Source organism: Amyelois transitella, chromosome 8 (genome assembly GCF_032362555.1).
Source record: "Amyelois transitella isolate CPQ chromosome 8, ilAmyTran1.1, whole genome shotgun sequence".
In the NCBI taxonomy this organism is placed as follows: domain Eukaryota; kingdom Metazoa; phylum Arthropoda; class Insecta; order Lepidoptera; family Pyralidae; genus Amyelois; species Amyelois transitella.
This window is the reverse complement of record NC_083511.1, coordinates 7,719,230-7,746,056: the sequence shown is the minus strand read 5'-3', so window position 1 is coordinate 7,746,056 and position 26,827 is coordinate 7,719,230. Positions and strand designations below refer to the sequence as shown.

Sequence of the window (26,827 nt, the reverse complement as noted above, 5' to 3'; positions counted from 1 at the left end):
TAGTAGGGTTTATTTTAGTACCTAGTTGGTCCAGATTACGCCTACCTGAGAAGCCTGGAAATAGCCTAATGTCTCTAGAAAAGTCTGATCTGGCTATATGTGCAATTGCCACACAATACAGCCGAACATAGCCTTTCACTCTGCATGAAACTCTTAGCTCTAAATGTGATTACATGTATGTGAGAATAAAAGCGAAACAACGTTGTATAAAAAGTATAATTATCATAACGCTTTCAGGACAAGAGCAGTTACATACACATCAAAAGAAAATTCACGAAATGTCCAACAGTAAAATTCCAAAACAAGAAACTACTAACAATGTCACCGTGAAGACGTCATGTTCCACTGTAATTGACGTACGGGCCGGAGAGACAGCCGGAAAGTTTTGAATTAAACTTCGTGGTTTGCTTTTAAAACTGCCCGCGCGTGTCGTTTGCTAGTTTCATGACTCTATGTTACTTATATGTTGCCGGCTAAGTGAAGATTCGTAGTACGCTGCAGTGGAACCGTCGCCTCTTTTGGCAGATAATTTTCAGTATTATTTTTATAAAAACATAATAATTATAGACTGTAATGTTTTAAATGTTGACACAAAAAGAGGCCTTGAGTGTCTCGCTATTCGCTCTGTTAACTCCACGGATTATGATTAGACAAATTATTTTACGTCCGTGGTTTACTCTTTGAAGAATGAAGCTGATGTTCATGATACATCATCAAATAAGTAATTATAGAATTATGTATTTCTAATTCTTCATTTTATACTTATTTTCTTTTTTAAACAAGATTGAAGTGTAACTTTGAAAAGAGTCACACATGACCCTAGTGGAATTCATAGTAAGAAATTTCCTTTTAAATTGACCACCTCAACAAATGCATTAAAACTCCCATGTCACAAGTATAATTCGGAATACATTTTTTCAATTTCAATAAATCGGCGAACTAAAAACACAGAATAAAATTTAATATTCCGACGGCCACTAGATAGCAACAAACACACGAGCACACTTTAAACTCAGCATCGGGTTCCCTTAAAAGTGCTAAGCCGTGTCGAGACGATGCTATTCCCAGGGACGAGGATCCATCAATATCTTTTGCATATTGTGGTCGGTTCTACGCGGAGGTGTTTTGGATATAGGGTCGAGGGACGTGAGTGATGTGTCTACTTACATTTTATAACTTTGAGTATGATATCAAGTAAACAAATCGAATCAAAAAGTTACGTTGCGTTAACTGAAATAAGTTTATTATATAGTTAAATAGTGCGACTTAACAATCAAGTTTTTCTGGTTTGTTTTCTATGTAGTCGGACTTTTCACTTATAACAATGTTACCAAACACTCTCTTACATACACAAGTCTATATACCTTGCGGTGTAGGCAGAGCCCACAGTCCCGATAAGACTAAATGGCCACATTCAGCTGTATAGATTAATGATAGAATTGAGATTTAAAAATTAACAGGTAGCTGACCGCTTTTATAAGTAGAATCCCAAGTTAATTAGTTCTTCCCTTAGTCGCCTTGAACGATTTCTATCTCCCTTTTTCTTTCCTTCTTCTACAAATTATTTCTTTCTTATACAGTCAAACTACATCCTTTACGTAACATTTTGCATCATGATACTAAATATTCAACATTATGCATTATGTTACTTCAAGTAAATTATAAATTAAGTACTGTATAAGATTGGACTCTTGAACTCTAGGATTGGATTTCTACTTCCCTCTTTTCCTCCTTGCTTTAGTCCCGGATGCATCCTCACCTCTTGAGAGGAGCCTTGGGTATGCCTTTGACCATAAATCCTAGTTTGGGTGAGTGAGGTTTTTACACGAGGCGACTCCCATCTGACCTCCGTAAACTTTGCAGATAAATCTAACTGGTTTCATAACCAATTGCCTGAATGTACAGGCTTCCTCACGATGTTTTCCCTCACTGAAAGAACATCGGTTAGTATTCAAACTAATGTACAAAACTTTGAAACTAGTCATTGGTATATAGCCGATCTTACTGATTATCGAATTGGACCACTTCCCTTTACTGCCCTAACTACTAAGGAGTTAGGAAAAAAGATAAATAAAAACTGTTCACCTACAAAACTGGTATAATGGATATAAGAGGCAAATTCACAAGATTGGCACAAAAGCCGTATTAATAACAGATTATGTATAAGAATAAGTGGTCCATTAAAAGTGAAGATACAATGACAATGCAAAATGAAACATATAAAAAAAAATATAATTTTATATGTTCAATATAGTTTTAATAGGCATTACTAATAATTATAAGTAACGCCTACGCAGTGTTGCTCGCATATGAAGCGTTTAGTTCTTGCTATTGAACTATCAAAGTTTGCAAATCAAAGCAGTTTCATCAAGTAATCACTTCAGATTTCTTTTTGTTTATTTACCATTTATAGACAACAAAAATCCTTAATGTAGCTACTGTATTACGTATCTTTAAGTAGAATTATCCTGAAGATCTATATTCTGTTCTTTTTTTATGTTGTTATCCCGCTAAGAACAATATTGAAACCATTCGCATATCATTTAAAATAGTCATGTAAAAATCTTGTCCTTTTTCGAATAAAAAGCAATGCCTGATTTCTCCCTGTCATCATAAAGCTTTCGATCAACGAACGCAATTCTGCTGCCATAATTTCCAGCAGGTAATAACATAAAATAGCAATTACGTAGCCTACAAACGCCATTCAAAATTACCTATTGCCAACATTTTTCTGCCAACTCCCAGTAGGCATTAAGCTGGGTAGGAGTGTCTTTTAAGACCACTCCCATTGGCCCGTGAGGCCGCCACCCACCTTTATAATAAAAAGGAACGTTTCAACAAAATCCCAACACGACGGTAGAAACAGAGCCTTGAGAATTCATCCCTCCCTTTCTTGAGTTGTTTCAGGACGGAGCGCACTGAATGCGGGTTCGTATCTGGCTCCCGAGAGACTAAACAACGCCATCTATCAGTTTTAGGTTGAACTACTTGGAGGGAAATTCTGCAAGATGGCGCCGACGGTCCGTGGAGGATTCGTGGAAAGCGGAAGTTTGCAAGTTAATTTTAAGTTTTGTCAGAATTATACGCAGTTTAGTTTTAAGCTAATAGTAAACGCAATATACAATGTGGTGCGTCTTTATAGTAAATTTTTAACCGTCATAATTAAGTACATTTATGTCATTAAACCTTATAGTTAGTTTTTTATTTTTTAAACCCAAAAAATATAAAGAAATACTTTTTGGTGGAGCTTACTATAGAAAAGCCAATAAGCTTAAATTCTCCTTCTATATTTTTTGTTACTGACTTTACAGGTATACTTATACATAATTTTAATTATTTTTCTTTGAAAAGTGCTCTTAATTTTAATCTATTATTTATTAATTCAAGTATTAATTATTAGATAAAGTAATGTTGTGCTACCCTATAACACAAGTTTTGAACTTGTTACAGCGAGAGAAAATATGTGAAATTCCTTCATGAACTTGGGACCAGCGCAGTTTGTAATAAGACTTAAAAATGCCTAATAATATCTAAGTATTTTCCTACAGTAATTTTATTGATTGATCCTCTTCCATTTTTTCGTAAACTGCACTTGGGTGTACCTCTTAATATAAAATATGAATATAAAAGTTGGTCTGTTTCATAACGAATGTAACTACTAGACAAAAGTTACTTCAAAAAATCATGTGTACGTAGTTGGGAATTTCAGAACTGACGTGTGCTGTCCAAAAGTTTGTAATGCAAAAATGGTCTAAATATGAGAGTCGAATAACGTCTGGATAGTTAGTGGAAACTATTGTATTGTTAGCCGAAATATAATGTTTCATCGTTACAAAATCCTTGTATTACAACTATGTATGTAAGTACAGTGAAGAAACATCAGTAAGTAACTTTTCGTTTGAAATCATAAATGCAACTTTTATTAAATATGAAAGTTAAAGTATTTGTTTGCTCCGCTCCCGTGGATTAACCTCATGGTGCATATCTTTGTCCTGGATAATTAACTACTTGTATAACGATTCAATTTACGCTTCCATATTTTCTAATGCTCATTAATTAGCTAGCTATCGTGCTGTAATCAAAGCTATATAACATATAGTTATCAGCGACCTACAATAGCGTGTACATTTGTTGTCGATTTTCGCGCATCCCTTATCAAGATTGCGCGAGTTTTATGGGTCTAATCGCGCCGACCGCAAATAGGGCCCTGGCGGGTAATTTCCTAACCTGACCGATTATGGGATTACGCCTAATTAGCTATTACCGATATATCGTAACTTACAACGCAATTTTGCAGTGTAATGTGCAATCACGGATTCCTTTCATTGTGAAAAAAGTATATAGGAATTTCTGTGTTTTTCGATAAGACATGTTGGATTGTCTCAGTAATTTCAGATTGGCTTATTGATTACTATTACGGTGACTTTCATTGAACTTAATCTCCAAACTTCCAATTAATAATTGAGATCAATGTTAATTCATAAGGATTCTGAGCTTGTAAAAATAATAAGAAATTATCTTTTCTTTAATTGTCTCACTCCTTTTGAATCCTGATAGTAAACTTTCCCTATTAAAAAGCTACAAATAAAGATACAACAAAGCTTCTTATGACATCAAATCTTGCTTCTACGTTGGTCTTTTTGTCTCTTCATTTTTAAGTCGATGGACTAGCAACCTGTCTTTGAATCTAATTTGTACCATTAATTTAGTCAAACACATTCTATCTTAAGTCTTAACTCTTTGCTCTATCTACTCTGTTAGGTACAAAGTCATAATACCTCGTTTGAGTCTATCAAATAGATTATGCCGTGTGGTTCTCGGCACCAATACAAAAAAGAATAGGACCACTCCATCTCTTTCCATGGATGTCGTAAAAGGCGATTAAGGGATAGGCTTACAAACTTGGGATTCTTTTTAGGCGATGGGCTAGCAACCTGTCACTATTTGAATCTCAATTCTATCGATTGGCCAAATAGCTGAACGTGGCCATTCAGTCTTTTCAAGACTGTTGGCTCTGTCTACCCCGCAAGGGATATAGACGTGACCATATGTATGTATGTAAATAGATTTTTTTTTAAACATCTCAAGTTACTTACAATTTAATTGCGCAAGAAACTAGATCACACGAGTTTCCTATGCTCTGACCTATAGACTCTGACATGCCCGTAAACAAACAGTACTTTTGTGTCTGACAGCGAGACGCAAAACAAAGTGCTACAATTAACTCACGACCCGCTCCGTCGGAGTTCAACAGTTTTTCCCTCGTAATTCTATTACATTATTAACTTACACCGTGTTAAGAAAGTAGGGACGGACTATGTTGAAAAACATCGATACTCAAATCTTAAATTACTATACTATTGAATTTTTAACGTACTTGCCATGAAAATTTTAAACTTTTATGGTGTATACTCTTAAATATTAAGCATGTTTTTATTCCTAACACACTTCCATATATTAAATAAATAAATACTTACTTTTGCTCAAATCCCATTTTGGGATAACCTGCCTGTTACCAAACCCGGTAACACCTCATAAAAATTTTGTCAAATCTTTTCACAATATAATTGAATGTAGAGTTTCTGTCTTTATCGGCCTTTATATGAAATAAAACCACAACGTATGGTGTAACAAGATTTAGTTATACAGACTATGACTAATAATAAAATATCTTGTAAACAAAAGAGTACTTTGCCACGAATCATTAAGGATTTTCACAAGAGCAAAAGCATCGATATCGCCTTATCGACTCGGTCTCATCACCACTTCCGCGTTGTCGGCTCCAAAGATCGCTTGCTGAAAACTTTTAATACTTTAACTCGACTTTCACTCAATTTCGCTTAACGCTCGCCCGTTGACACGCTCCGATGCGATATCGGTTTATAACCGTTTTGCCACGGAAACTTCATTGTGGTGAAGCAATAAAAGTTGCTTTATGTTCACACATTTATTTGGTTTAAAAAAACGTATTTGTAGTCGTGTTTTAATTTAGAAATGTCGTTTGAACGTTAAAGCCTATTGCCACATTTTTACCTCTCTCTATGTATAAATATAATTAAAATAAACTATTAATTTATTCATTTTTTAAGTAATCCTTGCAAATAGTGTATTAATTTGAAGAAATAGGGTTGAAGTAAAAAATGTTGCGTACATGCGAATTCTGTCACTCGCACTGAAAAATACTGTATTATAGGAATGGCTATAAGTCACGTCACTATGTTATACTGCAAATTCCATTCCCGAATTCTTACCGAAAAACTAAATTTTCTTTTACACAAGCCAAAAATACCTAGTTTCTCTAGAATCTGTGCTAACCGCGACCTACGATCCAAAAATAGCGCCTGAAAAAAAAATTGCAAAAGGAAAAACAAAATAAAACCCCATCACGACACGACAAATTGATGTCATCCATCCCTCTCTCACTAACCGTCGCAACATATCACCCGTGCGTCCTCCACATTTTTCCTCTATATATTATTAATACATAAGTACAATCCGATGCACTCCTCACACTTGCGTTTAGCGTATGCGTCTGTCCTTTTCTATATTGTTGGGTCTAGTTTTCCCAAGCGACCGAGCCTCGAGGGTAAAACTCCCTAGGGTCGGTATTGACTCTACTATGGAAGGAAAGTTATCTGTACACCTATTGTCGCCCACCCCACGCCTCACCCCCTTTCGCCGCCTGCCGAAGGACTTTCTTATGCGTTTTACGTTTTCTTTTTGTGGAACATCTACGATTTAATTCTTCGACACTTGTTGAATGATTATTTTACAACCAACTTGGCTTTGAAGTATTCATCTCATCAATACTCATTGCCAAATCCATACCCTTCCGAAAAGTGTTTAAATAAGTTAAAGACATTTTGTGAAAAAAACAGATTATAAAAATTTGTTACAATATTTTTTTTATTAGTTAAAACACCATCTATTTTACGAAGACACGCGTAGTTTAAATAGATTACCTAAAAAAATATTTCCTCTAGCATCAATGCCTTCCACAAAGAGCGATTAAGGCTAGGTGCACACCGGACGCTAATTTGGTAATGCGCGATTGGCCACGTGCCTGCCACGTGGCGTCACCGCCACGCGACGGATTCACATACTGCGCGATTTGTTCACTTAACTTATTTATCACAGAAGTACAGACAAACACGTGTAGAAAAATAAAAATGTCAATCCCGCCCCCTCGTAATATGATATCCAGTCATATTATTATTCAGAGGAGAAACCATCACTTTTAATGATATCTCAAAATCGTGACACATTCTTTTTTTATAAATTTAATGTTAACATTTTAGCTTATACAAGTAGGGCTCTTTCTCTCTCTTATCTTCTTGCGCTTCTGACCCAGGATTTCCACTTTTCAATTTCACTCACAATCACAACACATTTAGTGAAAAAACCATTAAACGGGCAATAGGAGAATGTGTAAAATATAGAGTGTAACTGGAAACACGCAAAGATCTTTCATCTTCATGACTATGTCGGGTCAGAATTTAAAACAAAATATAAATGATTTTTGTCAAATTTTCAAGATAAGTTTCTGTCGGCCAACACAAAGACTGCTTTTCTATTTCAAATATGATACTTACCAAAGGTCACCGCATTAAGTAGATTGCTCCAAATAAGCAACAGCATTGGCATGACATCCGCCGGCGCGTGGACGCACGTGCGCCGCACACGACGACAAACGCGAGCGACTAAACGCTCATTTGTATTATCGTGTCGTAATCAAGTTACAATTTGTATAGATCCAGCCGGTGGTGCGGTGTGTGTGCCGCCTTATGTGAGATTCGATTTCAATTCTGTAATGTTATTTGTAAGTAATTTTCGGTAAGTATATGTATCTTTTTTTAATAAGTAATAATGACAATTAAATAGTTACTTTTCCTGGGAATCTTTTTTTTTTTAATAATAATAATATATTATTTGAAGTGCCAGGAAGCAAACGGCAAATGAACTGTATACACCTAATGAACTTAACTATTATTTCGCCAAATATAATATCTACTACTACACTACTACAGTACAGGAACAATATTTTAAATGTAAAACAACCTCTATTAAATGATCACAATATTTGGGAACCCTAACTACGTTTAAATCACCATAATTAATTTACTCAACAGTCATTGCTATTTTAATGCAAATTTTTCGAAACACGATCTTCGCTCAGTAGTCATATGATTGTAGCCTGATAAAGCCCATGCATTATCTAGTCAAAAGTAACAATAGGAATTGCCCTAACAAGTATAATATTTCAAGTGGGGTGCGATGGTACCATGTGTGAAATCACAATGGTTTCAAAGAGGATGGTAGAAGGATGATGGATGATCGAACAGTAGCACTAAAAGCATTTTCATGAACATAACGTTTAAAATAAAAAAGGCATATGGATTAATATGGTAAGAAATGATTATCTTCTTCACTAAAAGTTTTACGTAATTTAACTTTTTAATTGTTGAAGTATATTGGTATAAGATTTGTTGTTTATTTTCTGGTCAAAATATGTTACCCTTAAACTTTAACTTATAAAATTGTTCTCTTAATTTTAGTATCACCTGAAAAATCAAATAAAACGAATTCTTATTATTCATATGATTTAATTTCATATTTTCTGATTGTATTTATGACGATTATAATGTACATTATATGTTTTATTTGATACAAATTTGCGTTAAACAATATAGCTACATAATTCATATTCAGAATAGATATCTGAATACGGTTCGATTTTCGTGGAAACGCTCAAATGTTTTGGAGAAAATATTTTCTTTTTCGTATACATTCTGAAGCAACTTTCTTGTTTCGTCATACTCTTACATAATCCCATAGACTTTATAATAAAACAGATATGTGTAGAACGATATGGTAATCAAATGGAATTTCGTTGATGAATCGATAAGCAGTTAAACAATATCCTAAGAGTCGAAAAGTTTGTACATTATTAAAATTTACAATGTTACTTACAATAAATATATCACAGATTGTACAAAATAAAAATTACAAACACACGAATTGCGAAAATAAAAAAGGGTTTGTATATTATGCATAATAACTTTTTACAGATGTTAAACTTATCGCCCTGAGCATTTTAAAGGGTAACCTTGTGGGCTTCTACTTTTATAAAAATCTACGAGGCTATTTGGATCTAGCAACAATACTAGAGCTTAATTTAACTATATACAATACATTACATAGTTATTTACAATTTACTACACCGCGCCGCATGAAGTTACAATTATTGAAGTAACTCAGTCAGAAAAATAAATATTAAATAAAATAAAATTAAATTCAAAAGTTTGACATCTTTCTGAGAAAACCTTACTCTTAACATATTATTATTGATAAACAAACGATACCGTTTTTCCTAAATATAACTACTTAGTATGATTATATATTTTCCATTAGCATTACAAATTGAAACATGTGATTTGTGTAGTCCGTAAAGGGCAGTTAAAAAAAAATAATGATAGCCTTTAAAATTTTCACTGTTAAAAAAATGTACTTATTTATTTGTAATGGATATCTAAGCCCGACGAAATTGATTGAATACGGTAAATGTTATAAAAAAAAGCACCAACAAAAATGTTATTTGTGTCATTTTTGTAACAGTCTTAATTACCATAAACATAAAATGTAGTCCTTCCAAGATAAAGTGGTCCAAATTAGAAGATTTAAATTTTCTTGATACAATGTAATTTATTTTACGTAAGAATTTTTTTTAACTGCATTGAACAAGTGTCTGGGATTCAACTCAAAAGTTTAAAAACGAAACTTTTTTTTGGACAATTAGGTAAAAACAACCAAATGAGAATATTTTATAACTTAGAATATGTAACTTACAATGTCGACACAGACGTATTATTACGTTCTTATGTTGTTAATCATAAAAAAAACAAAGTCGCTAATGAAGTGATAAACGATTGAGAATATTATTTTTTTCTATTTATATGAGCAGCAACTTTTTAGCAACATTGTTATGAATTTTCACGTTGATAACGGTCGGTTGATAACGGATATTGACTTGAATGAACATAATACCGGTTACCTTAATTCCAGACACGACCGTAACAATCGGATACACTAACCGACTTCAAATGGCGATGTGTGAGATTACTTGGACGCCAGCGGTGCTGTCTGCGCGTATTGTTGGGCGCTGCAGGTCGGCAAAGAGAACGGGTTTACGGAGAAAGGAGACGAGACGAGACCTCCCATTCCTGGTGAAAAATACCTGGGCATTAATAATAGGAATGACATACAATATGGACACTCGCAACCTCTTAAGAGATTCAGATAACTCTATCAATATGCTGGAAGCTTCTTATTGCTTTCATATTGTTAGTGATTTTTTTTTTCTTTTTTTTTAGCTAAAAAATTTGATGTATATTGTAGGTAATCAATAATCTCTTTAAAAAATCTAATACATACTATTATACAATACGAATAAGAGCTTCACTACCTAGTTTCTGATTATCGTGATTTTATGTTAAGTATTATAAATATTTGGTGTACTGTCTTTGTGTGTGTGTTTGAAACTAAAAAAAGAAAGTTTATTGGAGAAAGAAATAAAGGTAATACTTTTTTTCCCATTACTAAAGCTAAAATTAATTAAAAACAGAAAATTTCCTTTTTTCCCACCATACTCTTACTTCTATTCTCCAACAACCAAAAGCGAAACACAAAAAGCGAACAAAAAGCAAATAATGATTACTAACACTGAACTGCTAGATGTTGCCAATTCTGGTGACTAACCCTTGGCGGGCTGTTTCTCACTACGGCAAAGGCGCTTCTCAGTTTCCCGTCTCTGCCCGGCCCTTTCATATCGCTGCCATTGCATTTTGTATGACTGTTTGCTGGACAGTCGGCCTCTTTAGAACTCCCATTTCTTTCACTGTAATGTCCGCTATCTTTCGTATTATACGCGTTATACTGATGGTCAGACGGTAAATGTCCATTCATGTTCGCAGGGTGATACGGGCCGAGAGACACTGGACGATAAAGAAAAAGGGTTAACACAAAGCAAAGTAAACAAACACGGCGTGCAGAAGCGAGGAAATGTAACTCAAATCTTGTTTGTGTTTTAGTATGTATGAGAAAAGTGACTTAAGGTTGAAATGTAAAATATTGTGAAGGTAATACTACTTATTTTATTTTATTTTATTTATTAATGGAAGTCTTACAGTCTAATTTATATGATATATAAGTAATAATAATATAATGCGATTGCTAATTACAAGACTTCACAAGTAGAATTGGTATAAGAGTAATAACTTTACAGGGAAACATATTCGATTTTATGGTGAAGCTGTTATGTGATCAAATTTAAACTGCATTTGAAAAAAATCAATAAATATTTGGTCCCTGAGATTAAGACGAGTAAAGGAATTGAGGACTAAAAAATAAGGCCATATTTACTTGCTTGTGATTTTGCTGTGTCGCTAAAACCGAAATATTAACCTTATATGCACCATTTCTACCACGCGCAAAGAAGTTTTATTTTCAAATAGTTGTATTAACTACAATCTACAAAAGTAACACTTACGAGAAGAAGTGTTGAAGAGTGATGTCGGTGGCGCTGGATAGTGTTGAGGGTGGGGGTAGGAGGCGGTCGCGGCGTGCGGCGTGGACGCGGCGGAGCAGTACCGCGGCGAGACCGACCCGCCACTACGAGCGTACTCCTCTAAAAGAAAAAGCCTGGGGTCAACACGAAATTATCGTTAGGATTCGGCAGACAATTAACCTACTTTTTTTGGAGGAAGTCTTGTTTATATTGGGGATTTTTGGGGAATTTGACTAGGCATTATTTGCTGGTGTTAACTCATCTGATTAAAAGCTCAAAGCTAACGACTACATCGATTTACCGAAAATCGAAATACTAAGAAAGTTTAGTAATAAGATATGGCATGAATCAGCATTGCAGCCCTTCCTTGATATACCTAATTCTAAATATAAGAACACTTAAAGGCAGAGAGGCAATATAAATAATATCGCTACAAAAGCTTGAAAATTAAAAGAGTCAATAAAAATTCTAAGTACCACTACTATTTAACCAGAAAACCCACCTTCAGTCCACTGTGACGCAGCGGTATCCTGAACGCTGACGGCGAGCTGGCCGGTGTAAGAGTTGAAGGGCATACTCGCTGGCGGGGATCGAGGCGCTCCTAAGCCCAGTTGGTTGTTCCGAGGCATCGAGTATAATGCCTCTGCAAGGTCTGCTGCCCTTTTTAAAATTATTTCCTACAGAGGAGAAATCACATGAGTTATGTCTTATAGAATCAAATATAAAGCACGCACACCTCTATATTCCATATGGCGGATCATGGACATCTTTTAATTGTATAAATATTGTTTGGTATTTAAATAATAATACAAACAACCTTGGATTCAGATAAATCAGATGTGAAGTTCATTATTTATTTAAAGCTTGATAATTTTACTTTAAAATTAATGAAGTCACACAAAACAGTTAATACAAAAACTGTATTATTGTAAAAGATTGCGCTATAGTCACACGAAAGATCCTAATTCCTACTACACCCTTTCAGTAACACCATTATATTTCCTTAATAATTTTTTACCTTAGGTAATTTTTCCGGATCGCCCGGATGCCTCGGTATGAGTTTCTGCAGTCTTTGGAAGCCGTAGTCGATCGTGGGCTCGTTGAGCGCTGCTATGCGAAACACAAAAACAAAATCAATCATTAGTTGCCCACTAACAAATGAAAGCCTAATTGATGGATCGTGCAAGAGATTGCGTATCAGAGTTCCCAAATTACGGCTTATTTGGGGAAAAGTATCTTGGAACATAATGAGATTCGTCTACATAATATCTGACGATATCGTGAAATTTATTTTTATATCTGTTGTGTACATTTCGTTGGGAAAATTCTATTGGAATGTCATTAGATACAAACAAACTCATATAAATATCGTTGGAAAAAAAGGACACTTAACTAGAAGAGGTAAAGTTATCGTAAATGTGAACAGATTTTACGACTGGATCTCTGAATTTGTGAAAAAAGCATTTGATCCGTTGATATATTTGCTTATATCGCAGATATATGTAATTTATTTATTATACACTAACTAACATATCTTAAATATGCTGTCCACCCGGTTCCAGGATTTTACCTTTCACTACCCAAAGGTTGGCTGGAAGAGATTGCTTAGTGATAAGTCCGCCTTTGCTCAACATATTCATAATGTATGTTTCTACTACGTTTGTATTTTTTTATGGGCAATAAAGATAATTTGTATTGTATTGTATATTTAATCACTGGTACCACTTCTCAGGCCCCACTTTCAGTTAAAGTGGCCACAGATCAAAGGCCACTAACTGGAATGTATGACATTCACATAAAAACGTATATAATAACGATTTTAACAAATATGGTTCTGTAGAATGCACAGTCTAAGAATAAAAAATAGGTAAAAAAACTTTTTAAGTTAAACGGTTTTATGTTAAACATACATTGCAATGTTTAATATAAATGTACTAAAAACCAAAAAATAATAAAATAGATACAGTCGTGGGAATTATAAACATATGCATAGACTAGACTAAAATAAAACCGTGGGGCACGTCAATTGTCTACAAATTATAGACTTAATGTGCGATAGAAGAATCGTTTAATTCGTCGTTAGGCAGTTGGCCCGCGGACGGTGCGCAAATTACTTACTATTTTGCTGGCTAGCGAGGAATCGTTTCACTGCTCGTAGTTTGTCTTTAATCGACAAAACTTATGATAAAAGTACTACTCGCTCAACATTATGAAACCCTAAAACTCGCTTAATCGAGCTTGCTAACTTGTTTCCACATTCTAGCCCTACTTATCACACGTCCATCGTTGTCGGTTGAACAACTGCCTAATTATAGTGTAACATTACAAAACAAACATTTTAATCAACGATTGTAGACAATTGACGTGCCCCACGGTTTTATTTTAGTCTAGTCTATGCATATGTTTATAATTCCCACGACTGTATCTATTTTATTATTTTTTGGTTTTTAGTACATTTATATTAAACATTGCAATGTATGTTTAACATAAAACCGTTTAACTTAAAAAGTTTTTTTACCTATTTTTATTTTCTAGTTTTTTGTTTTTGTAACGAATAAACTCAAAAACTACTGGACCGATTTGAATGAAATTTGGCACTGGGATAGACTTAACCTTCAGGAGTAACATAGGCTACATTTTATCCCACTGCTTAGATTTTAATTTTGAATAGTAAATTGTATTCTACTTGTTGAGACCTTTCATTTGATACCCATGTTGATGGGATTGATAAAACCTAAGTTATCCGCCATTTTGTAGAGGCCGCCATCTTGGATTTCAATTTTTTATAGTATATTGTATTCTGCTTGTTGAGCCCTTTCATTTGATACCCATATTGATGGGATTAATGAAACCTAAACTATCCGCCATTTTGTAACGGCGGCCATCTTGAATTTATAATGATAATTAATAAACATAATTATATTGTCACCAAAATCCAAAGTGTATACAAAATTTCAGATTAATCGGTTGACAGGAAGAGGGTGAAATTTGAATTACTAAATTTGACCCAAGAATAAATAAAACAAACGGGGTGAGCTAAATAAAACCGTTTAATAAGATGATGTTACTCACAAACATAAACAAATCTCCCTGGTGCGCCCTTGCAGAACTGCTTGCTCTTGTAGGACAGCGTCACCTCCACCACGCCTGGTATGTGTCTCGGTGGCGTCTGAACTCTTATGGCGTGTGATGTTATTAGCTGTTAAAGAAGGAATTTTTAGCCAATCAAATTTAATAAGTTAATGATTATTTCATTTTATCTTTCTCATTATTTTTGTAATGTACATCAAATGAACTAAAAACTTAAAATTCCTAAAAGATGAATCTAAAGAATTGTTTGTAATTACCTCACTCCAAACTAACATAGTCCCGAACACAACCTGTAGCCCATCAAAGAAGTTGTCGCCCACAATGATAACGGTTGAGCCCCCTGACGTCCAGCCCTCACTCGGTGATATCGCTTTGATGCAAGGTGTTGCTACAGGTAAAGGTGGGTATAGACCTGCTGTGGGAAAAGAAAAAAAGAATGTTAACCACTTCTCTGTATAAAGTAAAATTGTGGGGTTTGTTAAAGGCTATTGTTGATCTAATGCCAAGATATTAACATAAATGTTTCAAAGTATGTTCGGTTCGGCAAGTAACTGAAATTTTGAAATTAAACAATCAAGTGAACCAGTTTCTACTGTGTAAAATGAAAAGTTTATGGCTTTTTTGAAGTTCTTTAGTGTTATATACGTACTCGTACTTATTTCTTGTTCATTTTGACTGATCATAAATAGATTTGACTGTGTCGCCTAAATAGCACCCTAAGTTATAAATGACGTCTTTCGAGAAGTACTTCACTTCGCAAAAGTAAAGACTCTGCAACTTTCAATGTCGAATAAACGCCAAACAAGTAAAACTCCTACTGTCCCACTCAAACATTTATCTTGAACTATTTCGGAAAAAGGACAATTGTAGAGCGTTAAAATTGTGGTTACAAAGCGGAAAAGTGTAACATGTAGTTTGTAATAATTGAAAATATATTTTAATATGTTGTAATAAAGTTGGGTATGGCATTACAGTTTTATGGTTGTTATGGCACTGTCGTGGTTGCAGGGTAGTCAGGGGGATACGCGTCGTAAGACAACAGGGGGAATCTGGATTCTCGAACAAAACGACACAGTAATAAAGACGAGAAGAAAGTGAATTTAAGGGGACGAAAGCAGATTACGTTCGAGGTCTTTTTAATTTGTCAGATATTATATTAATTTTGCTTCCGTTCTTTCAGTATTTCATGGTAATAAATTACTATGTCTTATATAAAATAATCTTGACTCTAAAAGTATATTGTTACATACATATTTTTTTAAGATTACTGTCTTCATATTATTTAGTTATCTAATAATCAAATATTTTTTTTATAAAACGGAATTAATTTACCCCACTTTTCCAAGTAGATTTTCATAAGTCACCAATTTTAATGCTGGCTATTCTCGAGGTTCTCAGACAAAAAGATATCAAGGTAAATAGTAAAATATGTTCCATTTAGTAGTACAGGTAAGTATCAAACATTTTCATGTTGCTTTGTTATTTTCAGCAGTATTTAAATTGGAAATGACGCCAGCAGACGGTACAATGGTAACGGTGGGCCATGCCGGTGGCGGCAATGAGCAAATTTTCTCATTCGCACCGTGTAATCCTTCGGAGTCGGTTTCCCGCCGTCTAGCCGACTTTGAACTTCGGCCTTCTTAATATGGACAAGCCTGTTATTTACAAATTACATCGTTTTGTCCTCAAATATTCATAAAAATATTTCGACTGGTATATCTCGACAAACAGAATAAGCATCCCCGAATTTATATGTAGAGAATTTTGGAAGTTCATCTTTTCTGCCTTTGAAATCAGTTAGTGAAAGTTCCTAAAGTTCGATTTTTAAAGAAAAGTTCAGATAATTTTGTTCAAACTGTTGATTTGTTTTCTCGTTTATTGATTCAAATGACAGGTTTTCTCAACAGTTTGTTTAGCATTTATAGTACTCATTATTTATGAGATCAAACTAAAAAAATCAAACAAAAAAATTATACCAAAAATTTGTTACGAAATTACTGAGTCTGACCGGTTTGAACTTATATTTCTCAGGGTAGAATTCCTCACTAAATTATCCCAGCCGCTTCCTGCCCGCTTCAGCGCCCTCCCAAGTTCTTGCGAAATGTCTACAGTGATTCCTTGCATACAAACGACGCTCTCAAACGTTGTATTATGAGTTTTGCGCATTCGTCGCCGATTGACTGCCTACATATTTATAACGTGAATTGGCAAGTTCGATGATAATGATATTTTTGTTCTAGATAAGTGATGAGAATTTTTTGCTAATACGGTAGGTAGGTAGCAATATGCTTGTTTGCAATTTTCAATTATATAGAGATTTAGTATTATTGATTTAGCAGTAAAATTTTACTTTCTGGAGTAAATCACTCACGTTTAATAGATGCAGAAGTACTATCTCGATATAGATAGGGAATTTTCATAATACATATACTATTTAAGATACATGTAACTAAAGATTAAAAAATATGGTTTTCTAAATAAATTATACTCAATTCAACCAAATCAATTAATTCAAATCATTACTTAAAATTATCATTAAAACAAGAGAACATCTGAAAACTAGGATAATGTTTACATTACGATAAAGAAAAAAAATAAGATAAAACCAAAGAAAACGAAAACGTACAGGCATGTTCAGTTGTGGCGTCAATACCTTTAGTGGGATAGGCGCTAAAGGTTAGCCGCTTGGTTCCTCGGCAAAACTTGCTGTTATTATGAACGAGGTTTTGTATCTTACTATGACTAGAAAGATATGTCTATCATCTCTTTGATAATCCACGTTAAAATAAAAATTAATGAACCAAAAAAACAAAACGTACAAGTATGTTCAGCGGCGGCGTCAATACCTTCAGTGGGGTCTAGTCGCTTCGCTCTTCGGCCGTGCTTGCTGTTGTTGTGAACGAACATGTTGTCTGATATCGCTAAAAGAGGCCCGTCTACCATCACTTGAGTTGATATCACCACCTGTGGAAGAACTTACACCTTTAGCAACTTCCTAAATGCTATTAAAACTTGTCTGAGTCACTGGATCGTTTAAAACGTTTGATTCACGTCAAGTGGACGCACTACGAAAGGCTTACAAGTTGAGATGCGCAACTGGTCCCTATTTTTTATTATATCATTATATCAATTCGAAACTTATTATTATCATTAAATGTAGCTTTTGAGTCTATAGTAACAAGTAGATCCCGTTAAAAACGATAACGATATATGCGTTTTTATTTAATTTGCGTTATAGGTAAATTACGAAACAATCATTCTTTACATGTTCTTAGCTATATCTTGAGATTTCATATAAATCCCAGGTCTGTATTTGTTCGGGACAACAAGTCAAGTCCACATCAAGCATCCACCGAAGAAGCCACAATTTTACTAAACTACTATGCTACCAAAGATTATTATTAGTCACGGCAGTTACACATTTACAGAGCAAAGTTCAAGATCATAGAAAAAGGGACCGTACAGTCGCCGAAAATAAAACCTGTCAATATACAGCGGGCGGCGGCTGTATTTCACCAGGAAAAGGGAGAGTCCCGTGGGAGGAGGGGCGACGTCTCGGGACTCAAATGGACGCCGATAGGGCATGCAAGGAAGTGCATTGTGTGCCGTGGGTGGCCGCTTACGCAGGTATTCGATCAATGTGTGTACTTTATAGCGAATATTACGTCATTTTGTTATAGTTTAGTTTCCTTGTTTAGGTTTAAATTGTGATGCGCTGTTTTTATTTTTTTCTGATACTTTTGTAGACTGTCTACTAAATACTATGCAGGGTCTTCGATTCCGCTCTTTTTTTTTAAATTTATTTCATAGAATAGAACTTAGACATCTTAGTCTAAGTTTTACCTCATGATATATAGATTAAATAAAAATTTGTTAACTTTTTATTGGCAGGTAAGTATAATTTTCTTAATTATTTAAATAGCTTTGATATTTGTGACTTTTGAACCAATAATATAAATATTTTTACACTTTAAAAATAAATACGTTAGTACGTAAGGATGCATTTTACTAGAGTGCCACACGACATCAATGCCCTACCAAAATTGCACACCTGAATACAATATTCAGTTCGATAAAGAGGCTGCATTATTTCGATTCCTACCGTCTATAAATATGTACATACTTATACATTACACCCATATATTCTTACCCTTGAAACGGTGGGGAACGACCACTGAATTATTCAATGACACACAGAAAGCCCAAATATAGACATAACTACATACACAACTTCAGACATAACTATTGCATGCAGAAATGGGCACTATGTATGCTATACCAAGTTCTATATTTCATTAAACTATATGAGGACACGTAAGACAAATATGTCTTAGCCGACGGCACAAGCAAATTTGTACTCATAAGTAGACTGTGTGAATGCACCTTTACAGTTAGTCGTTATAGGGTTGTCACTAATTAGTTAAATTATGAGATATACGACTTGAAAGTTTCCACATGTTCTGTTTTTGAATTATGAATACATTTATCTTATTTAAATAGCGCTGGGAAAATTCTAATTGTCTTCAAAACTCAAGTAAAGTTCTGTTTTTGATATGATTCGACAAGAAATACATTTAAATTATATTATACATCTTACTTTTTTAGACACTTGACATCATTTATCTCCGGATCACAAAATAATTTTGCTTATTCGAAGATCTGGTGTTTCATGCTACAGCCAACTGAATCACAGATATTTCATTGAGACTTGTTCTTATAGATTCACGGAGACAGTCAATTGATAAGAACAATACCAATAAGTATGAGTCTCAACGTAATTCTTGATACTAATTACATACTTTTCATAGTAAAAGAAATCTTCGCAACAAAGCTAAGACATAAATAAAACACAGAACAGAAGAAGTGTAAAAAAATTGTTCGAGAGTAAATAAATAAACTGGTATAAATATATTTAATTTCATCCCTCCCCTAAATTGGAGCCGTTTCAAATATTCAAGAGTCGTGAACGCAACCCTTCCTTCAGTTAAGGGCGATACAGTGAAATTTGTGGTCCAAGTTGTAAAAGGTGAACGAAAATGTTTAAATGAAAGGAAATGTACTGTGAGCACCAAGAAAATAATTCACAGTAAAGAAAATGATATTACGATAGGTCTTTTTTTATTAGTATCTGCTTTATATAAAGTTATAGATATAAGAAGCAGGCCGAAAAGATCATGGCTGGACGTCGAATAAGATGATATACAAGTCAATGGACTGAAATCCGAAGACGCCGAAAACCGGACCAAGTGGAGGGAGTAAAGTCGGAAGACCCCGGGCCCCGAAACATTTCTGTGGATTGTGTAACCGGCAACAAGAAGAAATAAGATAGATATATCAGGTTATAGAGAATACGGGTTGTATTCCATCTAATCATTCAAAGCCTTTCCTTAGTGGGTAGAAATAACCAATGGTGTCCAAAAGATTGAGTTTAGTATGCCTAAACGCATTTAAAGGCATAATCGAAAAATTATTAATGTATTAATAAAATAAAAAGAGAAATAAAGCCCGCTTTAACTCACAAAACGCGTTGTGCACTACTCGTACAAGCGCAACTAAATCAAAAATAGATCGGATTTAAATCGCGAAAAGTTTTAACCTAAAAATAATTTTGATTACATGCACACAAAAAGAAACAAGTAAAACTGAGAGAGAACAGATAAAAAAACAGAAAATACGAAATCAGTAACAAGCCCAGTGCCGCTTATTCTTTGGACCACACTACAAGGGCATCGCAGACGGCCCACGTAGGCACACGCTATTTTTCCTCGCTACCAGTAAACATCAGCCATTTACTTGTCGACAGCGAGACTAATTACGGACCTGTGTTTGGAGGGCATTGTAAATGATGTAGACTGGACGTACTCTGAAGTGTCTTTAAGATGGAGACCTATTGCGAACTGTGTAAGATTTCTTTTTCTCAAATTTACACCAGATTTGCAGATAATGCTTTCATCTGTTGTGTAATTGGCCCGTGTTAATTTGTAGCTTTATTAAACTTTTAATATGTAAAAGTAATGTTTGTTGATAGATGAAGTTAGTATTTTATTTTATCCGGGACAGGTTAGGTATACAGATTGAGGTAGCCTCGAAGTTTGCAATGCATTTGCACGCATTGCTTTGAAAAATTAAAGTCTATAGTAAATGCTTACATCATAATGGTGGTATACCTAGTATCAAATAAAGACTAGGAAATTATTTACTTACTTGAAACCTTCTCATGTCTCGTGGATTGCCCGCATTTTTTAAACAGTTTTGATTGCATTTCAGAAAGAATTTCAGGAAAAACCTGGAACAAAAGCAAAACAAGAATTAATTCTATTTGCTTGTTAATAATTTTATTATTTTTTAAATTAAATCTTAAACAAAGCCGAATTAAACATACGACGGAAAAAAAAGCAATTTTTATCTATTCTTCGTTGTATGTTCTCTATGTATTAAGAGTTAATCCAAATCTACGTGGCAATCTTTATTCGTTTGGTACTTACTTACCAAACGAATATACCTTAAAAATAATACATTACTAACTTATTAAACGGATCCGAGACACAAAAATCTCGCCGTGTGAATGTGAAACAGATAATGCAACACAAATGATGCGGACACATAAATCTAACGTTGACTGATGCCATTAAACATCTAGCTACTGGCGTCAAGTGGATTTTTTATTGATTACAGTTTGGAAATAGCTGGGTTTTTTAACCCTCACCACAAAAAATGGTGTATAAAGTAATTGGGTCTGTCTGTGACCAAAACACTTTATGATCTCTTCGTTATATGGGTGTGTACATGTAAAACATTATATGATGGCGAAAATGATGTTTTAGTTTGCGAAGGTGATGACGGCCAATTTTTTTAGTTCAACACAACATATAATTCTTTTTTTTTTCAGAAAAGCAAAGAACACCAGAAAAAAAAACATTTTCTATATCCAGCTACGTAAACATATAAGGAATTTGTTTTGATTAAATTAAGCACCTAAATAAGTTGTTGGTTCATTTTTTGTTTGCTTATTTTGTGGTTTACTGTCTTCTCATCTGTTTCCACTTAACACCACTCCGTATAATTTGCTTCCCATGTTCACAAATTTGTACTTTCCGCCCTTCTAGGGAATCGTTAAGTTTTTGCCGTTTCGGTAGCGACGAGTTTATGACCGCAATATGTTTAAACATGTCCAAGTGATCTCGATGATGAATCAATTTAACATTGTAAAAAAATACTATCATAATATTTTTGGTCACTTTCTTATTTCTTAGGTGTAGGCAGTGGTACTGGGGATTTTTATTCTTGTGACTTGTACAATTAGTGCCCAAAAAAAATTTTGAGTCTTTTTTTGTATTGTTGTGTATAGGAAATTTCATAACAAGTAGCAAATATTCCCAATTATCTTAAGCATAGTATGTATTTCATTAAGATAAATATTAAGTTACATATCATACCAACAACAAAACGAATAGCAAAATATATCACGAACAGGAATCGAAAAAGACATTGCTTTTTCATCGGTTGTCAAAACGAAATCAAACAATTTCCAGCCGAAAGACTCAGGCCAACTATCGTCATATCGGATTACATACAATAGTTCAGGTTTGCAACGTTACATATTTCCTTTTTAAAGGAATTTGGGCTTTATTTGGTTGTGGTAAGGCTTTGATAGTGTTTTTCGTAAGTATGTTGGTGCGTACGATCAAGCCAGCAACCACGATGAATGCTTTAGCAGAAATATTTTACATCGCCCGCGGCTTCGGCGATGCCATGCCGAATATTGCTGTGCCAACAGTTTGATATATTTATAGAGATGATAGGACCACTAAAACTGCTATAAACTCCCGCGTTAAATTATACTATTTATACAAAATACAGTTATTAAACGCAAATGTAATGAGCCTTTATTTTATCTTTGACGTTTCGAATCATGTTACAATGATCCCTAGTCACCGAGCGACTCAAGATTAAATAAAGGAGTAGGTACGTTACGTGCGCGTTTAATACCTGTATTATTTTTTAAATAGTTCCACAAATAATGTAAAAATTCTGATTTTTTTTCTGTCGATTCACTTTTGACCTTAACTTTTGGTTGGCGTTATCGATATAATCACAATAACATTCACGCCTGCCTAATACCTTATTTATTTGGCTATCATCTTAGCCCGGCCTCGCATAGTGTTTGTTTCGTGCTGCTTTGTATTTTTTACACTTATGGTGCAATAAAGAGTTTTATCTATTAATCTATTTGTTTAATGCTTTGTAGTGTTTTTCAAAGAATGATATGGACTTTAAGGTGACCATTTGGCGCGTAAAGTTGTGAAACTAAGAACAAGACTATATCTTGGGTGGCACAACTAGTTGTGCATGGTAACATGGTATTTCTTACCTAAAATCGCTACTTAAAATCCTAAAGTTTAACGTATAAGAAAAAAAGAGAAGCAGCCAAGGAAGTCCACATCAAATTCGTTAATCGTACAGTGGTAATATCATCTCTATAGAAAAACAGCACGCATCCGAATACGAGCGGCGCGAACGTATTTGTAGCGCCCGAGGCGCCACATCTGTTCGCATTATTTATGTTAAACACCTTATGTCACAATATTGCGAGTTAGAGTTTAGCTCACGTGGAGATATTTTTGGATGAGTGACGTATAGGAGCTAGGAGCATAGAAGGCATTGCAGGGTGGGTAGGTAGATTGAAGCCGCCGCGTGGTTTCGACCTCCGTGGTAATTTTTCATATTTAAGACTAAAATAACAGTGTAATAGGTAATAAATTAACATTGATTGAGGGATTATAAAAATAGTTAACTAAGAGTAAAAAATAGTGGTTGCAATAAATACTCGCGGCCTCTGAAACTGTGGTAATAGCGGGCTTAATAAGAAGGACAACATGCATTCTTTCTTTATACTTATATACTAGATTGTAGATATATATTTTTTTTCAATTTATTTAATAGGAATACAAACAAATTCAATCATGGACAGCTCTTCGCTACCACTTTCTTTATCTCTTCTTGAAGTGTTCATTTCCAAGTTGCACTATCCGCATTCGATATAATTAGAAAACCGTGACGTATATATGTATGTATATATCAATATTTGTTTTCGCCATAAACCTATAAGAACCCCATAAAAGAGGTCACATAAGCTATGGCCATTAATATCATTGTAAGGGCTACCATGCCATCTTTATCCGGCTTGTGGTAAGCCAGTGTTATAGCCATGGGGCTCTAAGTAAAATATATAGTACCTACACCCCATATGTATTTTCAGTAAAAATTTAAACATCTTCATACTTATATCTATAAAAGCAGGTATACAAGTAAAATTGCTTATGAACTAAGCACAACCCCTCAGTTTTTCATACTTATGTAATATACTTAGACATAAAAACTAAAACACAAAACGCTTCAGCTATGAGGAAATCAAACCATCCCCAATAAAAGCACCCTACATATATACTTACTTAGAAATAAGGATGTTATTCGTTAGGGCTTATCGATAAACTAAGATTTAGTTAAACATCCTTATTGCTGTAATAAAATTGATATATAAAATTTTTAGTGGAACTTTTCTAAAGGTACTCTTCTAAATTTATACTTATCATGAAGAAAACATTTTTTATTTTTATTTGTAACGAAAAAAATCTGAATTTATGCGATCGATTTTGATTAAGTTTTCTCTTAATGATATTTACATAGTGGCCTTAACTAATAATACACGCCATATTTAATTAGAAATATCAAAAATAATTTCATCAAATGTACAAAAATCTAATATTTGAGTGAATAAATGGTTTATTTATGGATTTAAATCATACTTATCGATACAATCGATTGGCCAACACTATTGAAAATTTACCTATCGCATCACGGAGGGAACCGTGGATCCATCGTAAAAACTAACTCCCTTGTTCATCCCTTCTACAGAGGCTAGTAACCCACGAGGGCTTATCTGTTATAGAAAGGCACGAGGTAAGTACATTTTGAAATTTTTGTAATCTCAAGGAACTACGTCCAGTAGTTTCGGCTGTTACTTTGTCTGAGACCGTCACTAAGCCAGTCATTAGCACTAAGTAACGTAAGATCTTAACACACAATCACCTAATCTTCATATTATTGGATTTTTCCTTAGCTGTCTAATTTTTGAGCTTTGGATATCACAAACTCGTATACGAGTATTGTATCGCTGAAAACAGCATTTACATGCTATGACGTCAAATATTCTTGGAATGTTAGACACACTATTTAAAATTCCGTATTATTATAGCATTGACTTTTGTTTATGACCTACATCCTTCATAGCATCCGTTCATATAGATCTTCCTTTTTTGTAAAGAAATATTTCTTCAAACATTGTAAGACAAATATACACATATAGCCCAAGTTGCCAACATGCCGCACTATTATAAGAAAAAATCGAGTGCGGCATTAAGTCGAGCGGTCTGCCCCCTTTTCGTAAAATAAAGGTGTCACAGATGTCTAAAATTCTAAGAAAACAAATCCCTGCTGAAGATGAGTAGGTACAGCTCTATACTAATATTATAAAGCTGAAGAGTTTGTTTGTTTGAACGCGCTAATCTCAGGAATTACTGGTTCGAATTGAAAAATTCTTTTTGTGTTGAATAGAACAGTTATCGAGGAAGGCTAAATAACATCACGCTGCAACTATATGGAGTGAAGAAATAATGGAAAATGTGAAAAAACGGGAAACTTTATTCATCCTTGTGGGCTTTAATGATGCCCAAAATAAAAATGAATATGAAATCTCTGTTGGATGTAGAATATAAAGTAAAAGAAAATGTAGTTACTCAATTATCGCCAAAGTCTCCATCAAAAAATAATTCGTTAATTAATTCTCTATATTCTCTTTAATTTGTACTCCTTTCAGGAACACTTGAACACCCCCACCGCCTCATACTACCGTCGTGTATTATGTTCATTTACATGGTTTACTTGCTAAAAAAGTTTTATTTTCTTTTATGTTTAGATATTTTTCAAATAAGGGTTTATTTATAGCATAATAACTTTTCAAAATGATGAACCTACTCAATTGATAAATTTTTTTGAAGTAATTAACTATGAGTAATGTGAATTGACTTTCAATTCAAAATTTTAAGTAGGCAACTTTTTTATTAAACTATTTTTAGATCGCCTGATACTGGCCTTCACAAAACTACAAAAAAAAGACACATTCACATATCGAACGCGCATTGAAGAACGCGGGATCTGACAACAAGCGGTCTTGATAACTTTTCCCTTTTAACCTTTCGTCCCGCGCCCCGCGCTCCCTCGGGAGGCGGTCCCCTGGGCCGGGGTCCCCCGCGTATACCGCCCCCTGCCACCACTCAATACCGACACGCCATGCGGACGGCAAAGATTAAGTAGGCCAGTGTGGATGGTCAACTATTTTTAAACGGTTTTATTTAGCTCACCCCGTTTGTTTTATTTATTCTCGGGTCAAATTTAGTAATTCAAATTTCACCCTCTTCCTGTCAACCGATTAATCTGAAATTTTGTATACACTTTGGATTTTGGTGACAATATAATTATGTTTATTCATTATCATTATAAATTCAAGATGGCCGCCGTTACAAAATGGCGGATAATTTAGGTTTCATTAATCCCATCAATATGGGTATCAAATGAAAGGGCTCAACAAGCAGAATACAATATACTATAAAAAATTGAAATCCAAGATGGCGGCCTCTACAAAATGGCGGATAACTTAGGTTTTATCAATCCCATCAACATGGGTATCAAATGAAAGGTCTCAACAAGTAGAATACAATTTACTATTCAAAATTAAAATCTAAGCAGTGGGATAAAATGTTCATCTTATACACCCGAAAGCCATACAGTTTCCAGCTAAGTACAATTACGGGACGGCTGAAAGAAGAATGTTGCCTTTAATACTATCATGGGCTTCTACAATACATAAAATGCAGGGCAGCACTGTGGATCACGCAGTCGTATACTTAGGTGCGAAACTGTTTGAAGAAGGTCAAGCCTACGTGGCTCTTAGTAGAGTAAGATCTTTGCAGGGACTACGTATAGAGGAGTTGGACTGCAATAAACTAACGGGCAAGAAACCTTGCAATAATGAAGCACTAAATGAATTAAACAGAATGCGAAATAAAAACTAAAAACTAGAAAATAAAAATAGGTAAAAAAACTTTTTAAATTAAA

The 26,827-nt window shown here is 34.3% G+C and overlaps 1 protein-coding gene across 1 annotated transcript in view; it reads right to left on the bottom strand.

The window, feature by feature from the left end:
• Positions 1–11,618: 11,618 nt before the first annotated feature.
• LOC106136705 (transcription factor collier) overlaps positions 11,619–26,827 on the bottom strand; it is a gene marked incomplete at its 3' end in the record, with an annotated part of 78,169 nt that continues 62,960 nt past the window's right edge. The window contains exons 14-20 of the mRNA XM_060945627.1: positions 20,858–20,939; positions 17,464–17,617; positions 14,911–15,068; positions 14,636–14,762; positions 12,582–12,673; positions 12,066–12,240; positions 11,619–11,683 (exon numbers count right to left, since the gene is read on the bottom strand). Coding sequence (XP_060801610.1) covers positions 11,619–11,683; positions 12,066–12,240; positions 12,582–12,673; positions 14,636–14,762; positions 14,911–15,068; positions 17,464–17,617; positions 20,858–20,939 — 853 coding nt within the window. The remainder of the gene's footprint in view (positions 11,684–12,065; positions 12,241–12,581; positions 12,674–14,635; positions 14,763–14,910; positions 15,069–17,463; positions 17,618–20,857; positions 20,940–26,827) is intronic.